Source organism: Actinia tenebrosa, unplaced genomic scaffold (genome assembly GCF_029948245.1).
Source record: "Actinia tenebrosa isolate PJP-AT-01 unplaced genomic scaffold, QUT_ActTen_1.0 PGA_scaffold13__45_contigs__length_12533684, whole genome shotgun sequence".
In the NCBI taxonomy this organism is placed as follows: Eukaryota; Metazoa; Cnidaria; class Anthozoa; order Actiniaria; family Actiniidae; genus Actinia; species Actinia tenebrosa.
Genome location: NW_028292573.1, coordinates 3,764,528 through 3,777,021, shown reverse-complemented (window position 1 = coordinate 3,777,021; position 12,494 = coordinate 3,764,528). Strand labels below are relative to the sequence as shown.

The following is a 12,494-nucleotide window of genomic DNA, read 5'->3' as shown; positions in this document are numbered from 1 at the left end:
TAAATGTTAATTTTCAAAGTTAGACTTTTTCTACCCTCCCCTCCCTAAAGTACTATGTTTTGTTATCATTTCTCAGGCTTTAAGATTTGTTTTTATTTCAACATGAAAAAAAGAATCCCCTAAAATAATCAATAGGAATTTGATTGAGAACCTAAATGACTTTATTTTAACAAAAGAAGCTCTTAAATTAGAATTAGAAGTTATTTTTTTAAAAAGATTTTTCAGTCGAGCATTCGTTAATGGTAAATGCCGCTAGCCAAGACTCGCAGTCGCAGTGGTTATTTGAACACCTGTGATTGGTTGATTAGTGTCACGTGTCATTTCCATCACTGCCCATTTTTTAGGAGCACAAAATCTAGTTCTTCATGGTAGTCTCACAAAAAATAACATAAATCCACTTTTATCTTCCCAAAATGGACAATTTTGACGTGATTGCTAATCAACCGATAGTCATAGATAATGTAAGTAACGAATTTACAGCAATCAGAACTGAAATACTCTATTTTTTTCCTCTGTAAACATGACTGACTTTTGGTCTCTCATACAACAGCTCACATCGAAACTACTCAAAAATTCACTCCATATATCGTTATGTTTTCCTTCAAATATACCTTCTAAGTTTTTCATTTTAATTCTTAGGGATCTGGTGTTATAAAAGCTGGTTTTGCCGGCGATCAAGTACCAAAATACCACTTCGCTAACTAGTAAGTAAACTAGCTCATATAGGTAAAAATATTCTCCTTTTACAAGTATACTATAATTCTCTTTATATTTATACATCGTTTTTGCATTCTCTCTTTGCATGATTCCTTAAATTCTTAATATAAAAGCTAATCCTCTTATAATAATTCTGATTTTTTTGAATTTTCTATTTGCATCAATTGATATATTTTTGCTTTGGTCAAGGAAGCCAATATTAGTCATTGATTCTTGATTACTCTCTTTATTACATCGTCTGTTATTCTCCTATCTGAATTTTAATGAAATTTTTCTGAAGGATTTGGTTACCCTGGTTTTAAATTTTATTTTTATTTTTCGAAGTTTATAAGGTAAATTTTTATCTACATAGTTTTTTTTTTGTTTTTTTTTTGATATTGCAGCTTTTTTTTTCAATTTTTATGACTTCCGTAGAGTGTGAAAATTGTTTTAAATTTTTTTGAGATAAATGCTATTTAGTCGTGATTTATTTTAATGAAATCTTGTCTGGTTTGTATTTCTTTGTATTTTCTATGACTTCTAAAATTCATAATATCAAAAAGTGCCCCTAAACTTACGCTTCACAATCAATATTATTTTCTTTTGAATAAATGCTTATTAAGTTTTGAGTATTTTATTGTTATGGTCAACCTATGACTATATTTTTCCTTTAAAGTGTAATTACATAATATGTAAGATTATTTTACCGTAGACAAGTAAATTATTAAGTGCACTAAGAGAGTGCCCAACAGAACTTCAATTTTATCAAACCTGGAAACAACCTCTGTACTTATCAAAGCCAGGGCATGGCTATCTCACAGATTGAATCTGAATTTAGTGTAATGAGTTTGGTTTGTGAAGGAAAGAAAACTTAAGAATAACCATCAAATCAAGGGAGAGACCCCTGAGGCTAGTGTGCTACTGCGATATGTACCCACCATCCCTTCTCTATTGACTCTGATTACATTTAATTTATAGTGTTGGTAGACCAAAACATGTTCGTGTCATGGCTGGAGCTCTGGAAGGAGACATATTTATCGGACCAAAAGCTGAGGTACAGTGGTGCAGATTATACTCTTTTACCTTTAAGTTAAAATAGTGCCATATGACACTTAAAGTACTTGACTTGAAATTTTTCCCGTTAGTGCCATACAGCACTGTTGTGACTATGTTATATCCACCAATCAAAACCTAGCATTTTACAATAACTTACAAATTTCTCGCGCACTGATTGGTTATTTTTTATCATCAATAAGAGGACAGACAGTTGAAGCTGATGTCAACGAGGGCGTGCTCTTTCTGTTTGTTGTTTTGATCGCTATAAATGAGAAGTTTTCATTGTTTTTGTTATTGTAAAAAACAAATAGACATCAGTTTTTGATGTGTCTGTCCTCTTATTGATGATAAATTGTGTCATCACATTGTCAAAGTAGTATGCGGCTCCACTTGGCTACACCTCATGGATCCAACCTACTTTGACAATGTGATGATGCAATTTATTGTCAATAAGAGGACAGACACAAAAAACTGATGTCTATTTGTTAAATTGACAATAGAATCATTAAAGCTGAAAAATATTCAAACCTTTTCAACACCCTTGGAGAAAAGGAGCAGTTTGGGGCTGGGTCCCAGTGGGAGTGAAAGGGTTAACACCAATAAGTACTAATTTTATCTATGTTATTTACTGGGTAAGTGATTGCGCAGACTTTATGTTTTTACTCCTTAATTTGAATATAAAGTAGCATGTGTTATATATACTCATACAAAATCATATTTGGAGATTTTAGTTCATGTTATGCCATTGGCATGTTAATCAAGCATTGTGGTGTGGGTGCCAGCCAATCTATATTTAGGAAGCCCTTGTATTATAAAATTCAAATGTCATAATCTTAATTTTTATGTTTTGTCCACAGGAACACAGAGGATTACTGAATATAAGATATCCAATGGAGGTAATAAAGGGTGTTTTGACTTTAATGCGTTTTATGCATTTTATTTCTCTGCTAGCAGAGCCTATTTTCCTTTTGTTTTGGTTGAGAGAGAAAAATAGACACTGCTGATGTAGGATGTTATTTCTGTTGCGCATGAGTAGCGTAACTTTGCAACGCTGTCAGTATTTTGACAGCTGCTCTCGTCAAACAATGTTTGGCACCACAGTGTGTTACATTTGCTCATGCGCACTACATGTAATCAGTCAAAAACCGGTTTTAAAACTGGTTTTGTTTGTCCATGATCGTGGACGGCAGTGTATCAAAGGAAACACTCTACATCGGCAGAGTCTCCTTCCTCCCCACCTGAAAGAAGGGAGAGAAAGAGAAGAGAGACTCTGCTAGCAGGGAAGCATTTTATATTTGTTGAATAAAATTTCATTGGATGAGTAGCAATTCCATGCACCATTATTGATTCAATAGATGCTGTCAATTTGTTATCATTACAACAATGTGTACATGTACCATGCTATTTCATAGTGATGCAAAAGTTGTTCTGAATAGAATCAAGAGTTTTGACTTTTCAGGTGATTTAATTAATGCTGAGGTACTTTTTTTTAGCATGGTGTTGTAAGAGATTGGAATGACATGGAAAGAATTTGGCAGGTAAGAGAATGAAGTCATAAGGTGGTTGTATATTTTTTTCTTTCGTATCCTATTTTGCACATCTGATCACCATTACACCCATTCACTTGCCCAACATCCCTCCCTCCCCCCATCCACTTGTCCATCTTTTCCTCTCTCCTCTTTACACCCATTTTCTACTCATTAATCTATTCATCCATCTCTACTTTTTTTGTGAAACGTTTTTTACTCTTTGCCTTGTCTTTTACAGTATATTTATTCCAAAGATCAATTACAAACCTTTTCAGAAGAGGTAAATATGAACATCGCATAATTATAATGCAGTTCACTTGTTGATATTCCTTTAGTTGGCTCAGATGGTTAAGCATCGGTCTGGGCCCGGTTGTACGAAGCCTGGATTGCGCTATCCAGCAGATATTTCCTCATCCAGTGGATAAGTCAATGCTGTTATCCAATAAATTTATCTACTGGATAAGATTTATCCATTGGATAGCGCTACCCTGGCTTCTTACAACCAGGCCCAGCCTGGTATGTAATTAATTCTACCCTGTTGCTAGACCAACAAATGCTCATGCAGGGTCTTCTTATTGAAGATTAATGCTGAAAGGCCTCTTTATATTTTTGCAGCATCCAGTCCTTCTTACAGAAGCTCCCTTGAACCCAAGAAGGAACAGAGAAAAAGCAGCCGAGGTCTGGAAACATTAAAAACATTTTTTGTCAAATTTAATAATTTTTTCCTCTCATTTCTCATAAATATCTTGCTGAACTAAATTTGAGAGACAGAAATCGCTGGCCTGAATTGCCCTATTTCACTATGACGTCACTGCTTGTTTATGTTGGGGATAGAATTGCCAAATCCAATAGAAAATTCAACATGATTTGCTCCTAGTGAAACAGTTTAATCTAAAATGGCCTGGTTTTCAGATATAATATGTATTGATATGTACTAAAATATATTCTGAGAGTTTCCTGGCTATTCTACTTCTCTTCGTGGATTGATACGGGTTTTAGAACAGTTTTCGGTGAATTTGCGTTGATTTGACCCCCTCCGATGACCATGATCCTTTGCGTTTAAACAATAGATTGTTTCGATGTGACGTCATAGTGAAATAGGGCAATTGCTATTGATGTTTTCAAAAGATTAATGAAAACAATGAATAAATATTAACTATGTATCTTTATATTATAGGTATATCTTATATGTTTGTACTGATTAACTTCAAGTGGTGAATAATGTTTTCCCTTTGTGTTTGCAGATATTTTTTGAAACTTTCAATGTTCCAGCACTTTTCATTTCAATGCAAGCTGTGCTTAGTCTGTAAGTAGTCTGTTACTTTTGCATTCTCTACTTTCACATCCCCAGTATACTTTGCATCTTTGGGGGGTAACCAGGGGGTAAAAACCCACTTATTTTGCTGAAGGCTGATTAGACAATGTTGACAATACCTTGTTTGGTATCCAAATATATAATGAAGAAGTAAAAAACAAAAAAAGATAGAAGCTTGAAGATGTTTAAGGTAAATTTTATACATTTTTTCGTAAGTCAATACATTTTCTGTAAGACCAAAACTCTTCATGATCTGTACATGCAAAAATAACTTGGAATAAACTGATAATCAGTATTGTACAGATAAAAGCAGGTATAGTATAAATTCAATTAAGAAACCTTTCAATTTGGGACAGTTTTTTGATTGGTTACCCCCAAAGACGCAAGGCATTATGGGGATGTGAAAGTAGAGAATTTAAAAAAGTGTCTAGTGATGCACAACCGTTAAACAAAGAAATAATGAAGTACTCAGATCTTTTTTTAATCTTCTAAACTTTCCAACTTCATTTTGCCAGATATGCAACAGGTAGAACAACGGGAGTGGTACTTGATGCTGGAGATGGCGTTACCCATTCTGTTCCAATTTATGAAGGATTTGCAATGCCCCATTCTATCATGAGAACTGACATCGCAGGAAGGTATTTTAGTGGTGATAACTTCTTGATCAGAACCTTTTGAAGCAGGTGTTTCTTACCTTGGTATCAGAATATTTTACTTTTAAAAATGTGGCTAAAGGTGTATATATTAATATGTGAGCTACAAATGTCTGTATCTTGTCTCTTGACATTGATGGATCATAAATTGCAGAATTCATCAAATCAGGTAGAGTGAAGTCATTAAATCCGTGAAATAGATATTGGACTAATACACATTAGTAGACCCTAATTCCATTGTTTTCTTTTGTGTCTATGACTGTTACACATTGACTAATAATTTTTATTTCACGGGTTAAATGCCTTCACTCTAATACAAGCATTGTTCACCCTGGAACTTACATACAATGCAACTATGTTGCACAACAAGTTGCAAGAATTTGTAGCTAAAACAAATAAATCTTATCATTAGCAAATAAACATTTAAGGAAGGAGTACAGTAGTGTTAAACAAATTTGAAAAAGCTTTATTGTTAATAACAGTTTACATGTACTTCTTTTCAAATCTAAATGCTAACAGAGATGATATGTTTGATGTATTCTCCAGAGATGTATCAAGATATTTACGATTGCTACTACGAAAAGAAGGCCACAATTTCCATTCATCTTCAGAGTTTGAAATTGTTAGGACCATAAAAGAGGTAATACAGAAGTCATAGTCGTTTTTTAGACATAAGAAAAAACAAGTTATCCTTGTAATGAATTGTTCTGCCTTAAATCTCATCTACATTCACACACTAATTTGCTACTGTAACAGCAAAGCGTGAGGGAAAAGAAAAATGTTGTGATAGAATGCCTTGATTTTTACATCATTCCCTTCTCCCCCTTTGAATATTTTACGAACTTGCAGGGTTTAAGATAACAGCCGTTCAGTTGCTGATAGATCACGAGCCAAATAAGTTTTATCTCGGTTGTACCTCATTTCTTGCACAATATTACAATGCAGGTCAAAATGACCTCGGCAATGCAAATATTGACTGGACAAGTTCCAATTCTGGTGGCATGTTGACCAGCTGTTATTTTAAGCTATGCTTCTGATAAATAGGGAAATTTTTTAAATTTTCTCTAATAATTAAATTTATTGTTTGATTAGGATGCCTGTTACCTGGCTTTGAATCCACAAAAAGAGGTAAGAATAATGTTTATTTGAACCCAGAATTAAAAATGAATGATAAATAAAACATAAAACAATATCTAAGAATAATGATTGTGTTAATGGATTGTTGTAACTTACAGGAATCACTAGAAGGTGAAAAAAAACAGTATTTCCTACCAGACGGCAGTCAAATAGAGGTATGGGATAAGAATATAGACCACTGGTGTTTTTAAATTAGTCAAATACTACTGTGTTCCTCGATTACAGAATCATTTGCATAGAGTGAGCCTCATTGTAGCATTAGAATAGAGTGGATGCAATTCGACCGTGAAATAAAATCGAACTAAATACTAACTAATAGTATCTATTTAGTGACTAATAGTCACTATTACTCAACCAGAACATTTATTAAACAAAAGACACAAATGGTCTCTTGTGTATTTGTCTTTGTATGATGAATGTTCTGGTTGAGTGATAGCAACTATTAGTCACTAAATAGATACTATTAGTAAGTATTTATTTTAAAAATTCTGAGTCTTGAACAGGATTTGAACCCTAGCCTCTCTCCCGAAATTCCCTACCAGAGGGCCACTACACAGGCTATTTGAACCTGTGCCCTGGTAATTGCGGTGCCATGCTCTAACCACTGAGCTATCAAGTCTCGTATGAGACTCCAAGGACACATAAGTTGGGTTTATTGGCCTGATATATTTAGCAGCACTGCAGTAATATACTCCTATACTTACATGTATTCTTGATGCGTTGTGATATAGATTGGCCCAGCAAGATTCAGAGCACCAGAAATTCTCTTCAGACCAGACTTAATTGGTGATGAAAGTGAAGGAATTCATGAGGTAACACCTAAGATGATGCAGGTTTCAATACCAGCTTGAGTAAGCGGCAAAACATAATGAATAGGCTGGGAGCAGCGAGCGAATCTTTCTCACATTTCCCCTTAATTTTGGGGAACTTTATTAAAATCTAGGCAGCAAGTTTATGTAAAATACCTGGTAGGATTAGCCGGCTGCTGGCTTTTATTGAAAACCCTTATCATGTACATTGATACCAAAATTTCCAGTAGCATATATGAGGATAATTCACTCTGCTCGAGTTTTGTTTTAGCAAGGGCTGTAAAAAATACACCTACAAAAATACTGGGGACTCAAGATTTCACAACATTATTATGTGGGTCTCATAAAATTCCAATTGAAATGTTCTATTCTTATCCATAAATAATCTCTATTTTTAGGTGTTAAGTTTTGCAATTCAAAGATCGGACATGGACGTCCGACGAGTGTTGTACTCAAACATAGTACTATCTGGTGGATCAACGCTTTTTAAAGGTTATTAATAATTATTAGTCAATAAGATATTAGAGAGTTTAAGATCCTCGTTTATGGCAAACGTGAACCATCAGTTGACCATTAAAAAATTCTTTAAAATTAGTGAAAAGGAATCGCAAAAATCTCCAAGTAGTAGATAAACAAAAGAATACTTGTCTTTGTCGGGAAGGTTTGCAAAATGTAAAGTAAAATGTAGGGAAACGATGAAAATGTTTGGAAAATGTCATGTTCATAGTAGTTGTAATTGAATTATTCTTATTTTGTAGGTTTTGGAGATCGTCTTCTCAGTGAAGTTAAAAAGCTCGCACCAAAAGATATCAAAATCAGGGTAAGACTTTTAATGTCAACAAAAAAGATAATGTCGAAGAAATATTTCAACAAAATTTTCAAGTGCAAGGTGTTTTTTTAAAGAGTAAATGGTTTCAACCCAGTTGTTGAAGTTTGTTGTGAAGTGTAATGGTCCAGGTGAGTGTAGTCTAGAGAAAGACTGTTGTTGATGGTGACTGACAGTTTGTTGTGAAGTGTAATGGTCCAGGTGAGTGTAGTCTAGAGAAAGACTGTTGTTGGTGGTGACTGACAGTTTGTTGTGAAGTGTAATGGTCCAGGTGAGTGTAGTCTAGAGAAAGACTGTTGTTGGTGGTGACTGACAGTTTGTTGTGAAGTGTAATGGTCCAGGTGAGTGTAGTCTAGAGAAAGACTGTTGTTGATGGTGACTGACAGTTTGTTGTGAAGTGTAATGGTCCAGGTGAGTGTAGTCTAGAGAAAGACTGTTGTTGGTGGTGACTGACAGTTTGTTGTGAAGTGTAATGGTCCAGGTGAGTGTAGTCTAGAGAAAGACTGTTGTTGGTGGTGACTGACAGTTTGTTGTGAAGTGTAATGGTCCAGGTGAGTGTAGTCTAGAGAAAGACTGTTGTTGGTGGTGACTGACAGTTTGTTGTGAAGTGTAATGGTCCAGGTGAGTGTAGTCTAGAGAAAGACTGTTGTTGGTGGTGACTGACAGTTTGTTGTGAAGTGTAATGGTCCAGGTGAGTGTAGTCTAGAGAAAGACTGTTGTTGGTGGTGACTGACAGTTTGTTGTGGAGTGTAATCGTCTGGGCAAGTGTAGTCTAGAGAAAGACTGTTGTTGGTGGTGACTGACAGTTTGTTGTGAAGTGTAATGGTCCAGGTGAGTGTAGCCTAGAGAAAGACTGTTGTTGGTGGTGACTGACAGTTTGTTGTGAAGTGTAATGGTCCAGGTGAGTGTAGTCTAGAGAAAGACTGTTGTTGGTGGTGACTGACAGTTTGTTGTGAAGTGTAATGGTCCAGGTGAGTGTAGTCTAGAGAAAGACTGTTGTTGGTGGTGACTGACAGTTTGTTGTGAAGTGTAATGGTCCAGGTGAGTGTAGTCTAGAGAAAGACTGTTGTTGGTGGTGACTGACAGTTTGTTGTGAAGTGTAATGGTCCAGGTGAGTGTAGTCTAGAGAAAGACTGTTGTTGGTGGTGACTGACAGTTTGTTGTGGAGTGTAATCGTCTGGGCAAGTGTAGTCTTGAGAAAGACTGTTGTTGGTGGTGACTGACAGTTTGTTGTGAAGTGTAATGGTTCAGGTGAGTGTAGTCTAGAGAAAGACTGTTGTTGGTGGTGACTGACAGTTTGTTGTGAAGTGTAATGGTCCAGGTGAGTGTAGTCTAGAGAAAGACTGTTGTTGGTGGTGACTGACAGTTTGTTGTGAAGTGTAATGGTCCAGGTGAGTGTAGTCTAGAGAAAGACTGTTGTTGGTGGTGACTGACAGTTTGTTGTGAAGTGTAATGGTCCAGGTGAGTGTAGTCTTGAGAAAGACTGTTCTTTAAAATGACTTCTGCTCAGGTTGTCGAAACGTCAGTCACCACCAACAACAGTCTTTCTCCAAACTACACTCACCTGGACCATTACACTTCATAACAAACTGTCAGTCACTACCAACAACAATCTTTCTCTAGACTACACTCACCTGGACCATTACACTTCACAACAAACTGTCCGTCACCACCAACAACAGTCTTTCTCTAGACTACACTCACTCGGACAATCACAATTTCACAACAACTGTGTTTTTTGTTAAAAATAATTCTTCTCCAAGTCAGAAAAAAAAAATTCTTGATGAAAGTTTATTATTATCTCTAATAAAATGTTGTCATGATTTTGGTTGTTGTTTTTCTAGATCTCAGCTCCACAAGAGAGATTATATTCAACATGGATAGGGTATGTAGAACTTTGTAAACAGTATCTGGGCTATAATTTCTTCTTGGGAATTCAATGGTTCCGAACTGTGAAAATTAGTTATGTGAATAGACCCTTTATACCATGCGGATACATTAAAACTGACCAATCGGAAAAGAGTAAACTAGATGGAGATTGAACTTATAACAGTGTTAGCCAATCAGATTATCACATTCAAATGCTCTTATTTTATCAATGCGCTATCTGATTGGCTGGTTAAAAATATTGAACTAAATCTTGAATATGATTGGTTAATGTTAAGGGTGCAACACAGGCTCTTCCTGGAACATAGGGTGTTTTTTATTTCTCAATATCAAAATGAAAAATGTATGCTCAGTAGATATTGAGGCCTTATAACACACATCAAAGCAGTTGATAGAATCTGATTGGTTAATGATCCAAAAAAAAAAAAAAAATAGCCCACATGTTTCAACACACAGAAATGTCCCAGGGGATGGATAATTGAAAAGCCAAAATGTCTTTCCGCTGGCCGCTTTTGGCTGCTCTAGTAGTGAAAGGGTTAAGAAGGGGGCACTGCTTTTCTAAATTATTATTTTCTGCTTATAACAATCCACATTAATTTTTCTTTTTTCAGAGGTTCTATTCTAGCATCTCTGGATACCTTCAAGAAAATGTGGGTTTCGAAGAAGGAATACGAAGAGGAAGGAGGCAGAGCAATCCATAGAAAAACATTCTAATGTAGATTATAAAAACCTTTAACCATTAGCTATAATAAATAGAACTTTACAAGGCAAACACTGCCCGTCATGTGATATCAACAAGAGAGTATTCTATTGCTTGGTATAAATCGGCTGAATGAATCTTATGAATCTTAGTACCAGCCTACAATGACAGGCAAATACTGCCCCTCATGTGCTATCAACCAGAGAGTATTCTATTGCTTGGTATCAATCAGCTGAATGAATCTCATGAATCTTATTACCAGCCTACAATGACAGGCAAATACTGCCCGTCATGTGCTATCAACAAGAGTATTCTATTGCTTGGTATCAATTGGCTGAATGAAACTCATGAATCTTAATACCAGCCTACAATGACAGGCAAACACTGCCCCTCATGTGCTATCAACAAGAGAGTATTCTATTGCTTGGTATCGATCGGCTGAATGAATCTCATGAATCTTAATACCAGCCTACAATGACAGGCAAACACTGCCCGTCATGTGCTATCAACCAGAGAGTATTCTATTGCTTGGTATCAATCAGTTGAATGAATCTCACAACAGTTACTTATCTCATTGCCAACCTTGCATATATCTCAGGTGTTTTCATTCATTAAGAGTTGTGCTTGTAATAGCTCAGATCATGTACCTTTGGGAAAACAGACTCCAGAGAAAGAACTAGGGCAAAGACAATGCTTCACATTTTTGGAGAGGACTCTATTATAGTGTCAGGGCATGTCTTGTTGTTGCAGCTTTTAAGTATGTGCGGGAAGGGGTGTCAAATTGCTATGGTCATTTTCTAACTGAATGTGAAATTGAAACTAATTATTATACATAATTATGTATGAATTCTTTATAGGATATCTATTCCTTATTTCAACCTTTACTGTGCAAATCGAAAAACTGTTGGCACCTAGAAATATTTCAAGAATGTTTCTTAACCAATCTTTCCGTTATCTTGTGGTTAGAAAGTCAATTCTGATTGGCCAAAGTACAATAGAAAATTCCTGGCATATTCCTAAGTTCCCACGGTTTTTCAATTCGCACTGTAAATATACCTAGAATTGGATTCAATTTTTATTTCATTTTCAGACAGCTTCCAAAACACAGGGGCAGGCATAGGTTTTCCGTTGTGGAAGGGGGGAGGGGATTAACCACTCTAATTTTGGGGGAGGGAAATGCAATGCCAAGACATGGCTTGTAACACTTTCAATACAGTTTTAAAATCTTGGAAAGCTACTGTACAAGTTCTGTCATCATCATTTTGTTCTCTGTAACCGAAAAACTGATGGAAGTTTTAAGTAAAGCTGTATAACTTATATTAAGTAGAAAAATCTTATTTAACGTATGTAATAAAAATAGTTGATTGTTAGTGGTATTCTTGGCATGGTTTACGAGGCCTGTCTTTTTAAGAAATATTGTACTTAAAAATGTTAAAAATAAGATAAATTCACTGTATCTATTTGATTGGGTTGCGAAGCAAAAGGAGAAAAATAATTTCTTTTTCAAGTCGGCCCAACTTGAAAACTGTCTTTTTCTTAAGATAAAGTCAGTGAGATTTTGATATTTTAATTTCACTGAAATGGAATAAAATGAAGGGTAAAAATGTGTTGAAAGTTGCTTGTTTGTTTTTTGATTTGATATAACTAAATGTGGCCCTTTTGCTTTCTTAAAACAAGCATGTGAAGTCATTGAGGACCAACCAAGCCACACTTGCTCCTTAAAGCAAGTGTATGAGGTCACTGAGGATCAAACTATGGACCTCTTGCTTAGCAAGCAGCACACTAACCGACCAAGCCACACTTGCTCCTTAAGACCAGTGTGTGAGGTCACTGAAGATCAAACTATGGACCTCTTGCTTAGCAGGCAGCACACTAACCAACCAAGC

At 35.6% G+C, this 12,494-nt stretch overlaps 1 protein-coding gene across 1 annotated transcript; it reads left to right on the top strand.

Moving 5' to 3' along the window:
* Positions 1–320: 320 nt before the first annotated feature.
* Positions 321–12,214, top strand: LOC116301964 (alpha-centractin). Its single transcript, XM_089028647.1, has 17 exons — positions 321–461; positions 640–704; positions 1,675–1,750; positions 2,610–2,648; positions 3,246–3,290; positions 3,520–3,561; positions 3,897–3,959; positions 4,526–4,587; positions 5,112–5,234; positions 5,796–5,889; positions 6,342–6,377; positions 6,485–6,541; positions 7,118–7,198; positions 7,594–7,687; positions 7,954–8,015; positions 9,866–9,906; positions 10,520–12,214. The coding sequence occupies exons 1-17, from the start codon at positions 414–416 to the stop codon at positions 10,620–10,622; spliced, it is 1,131 nt and encodes a 376-aa protein (XP_088884773.1). The 5' UTR covers positions 321–413; the 3' UTR covers positions 10,623–12,214.
* Positions 12,215–12,494: the final 280 nt, after the last annotated feature.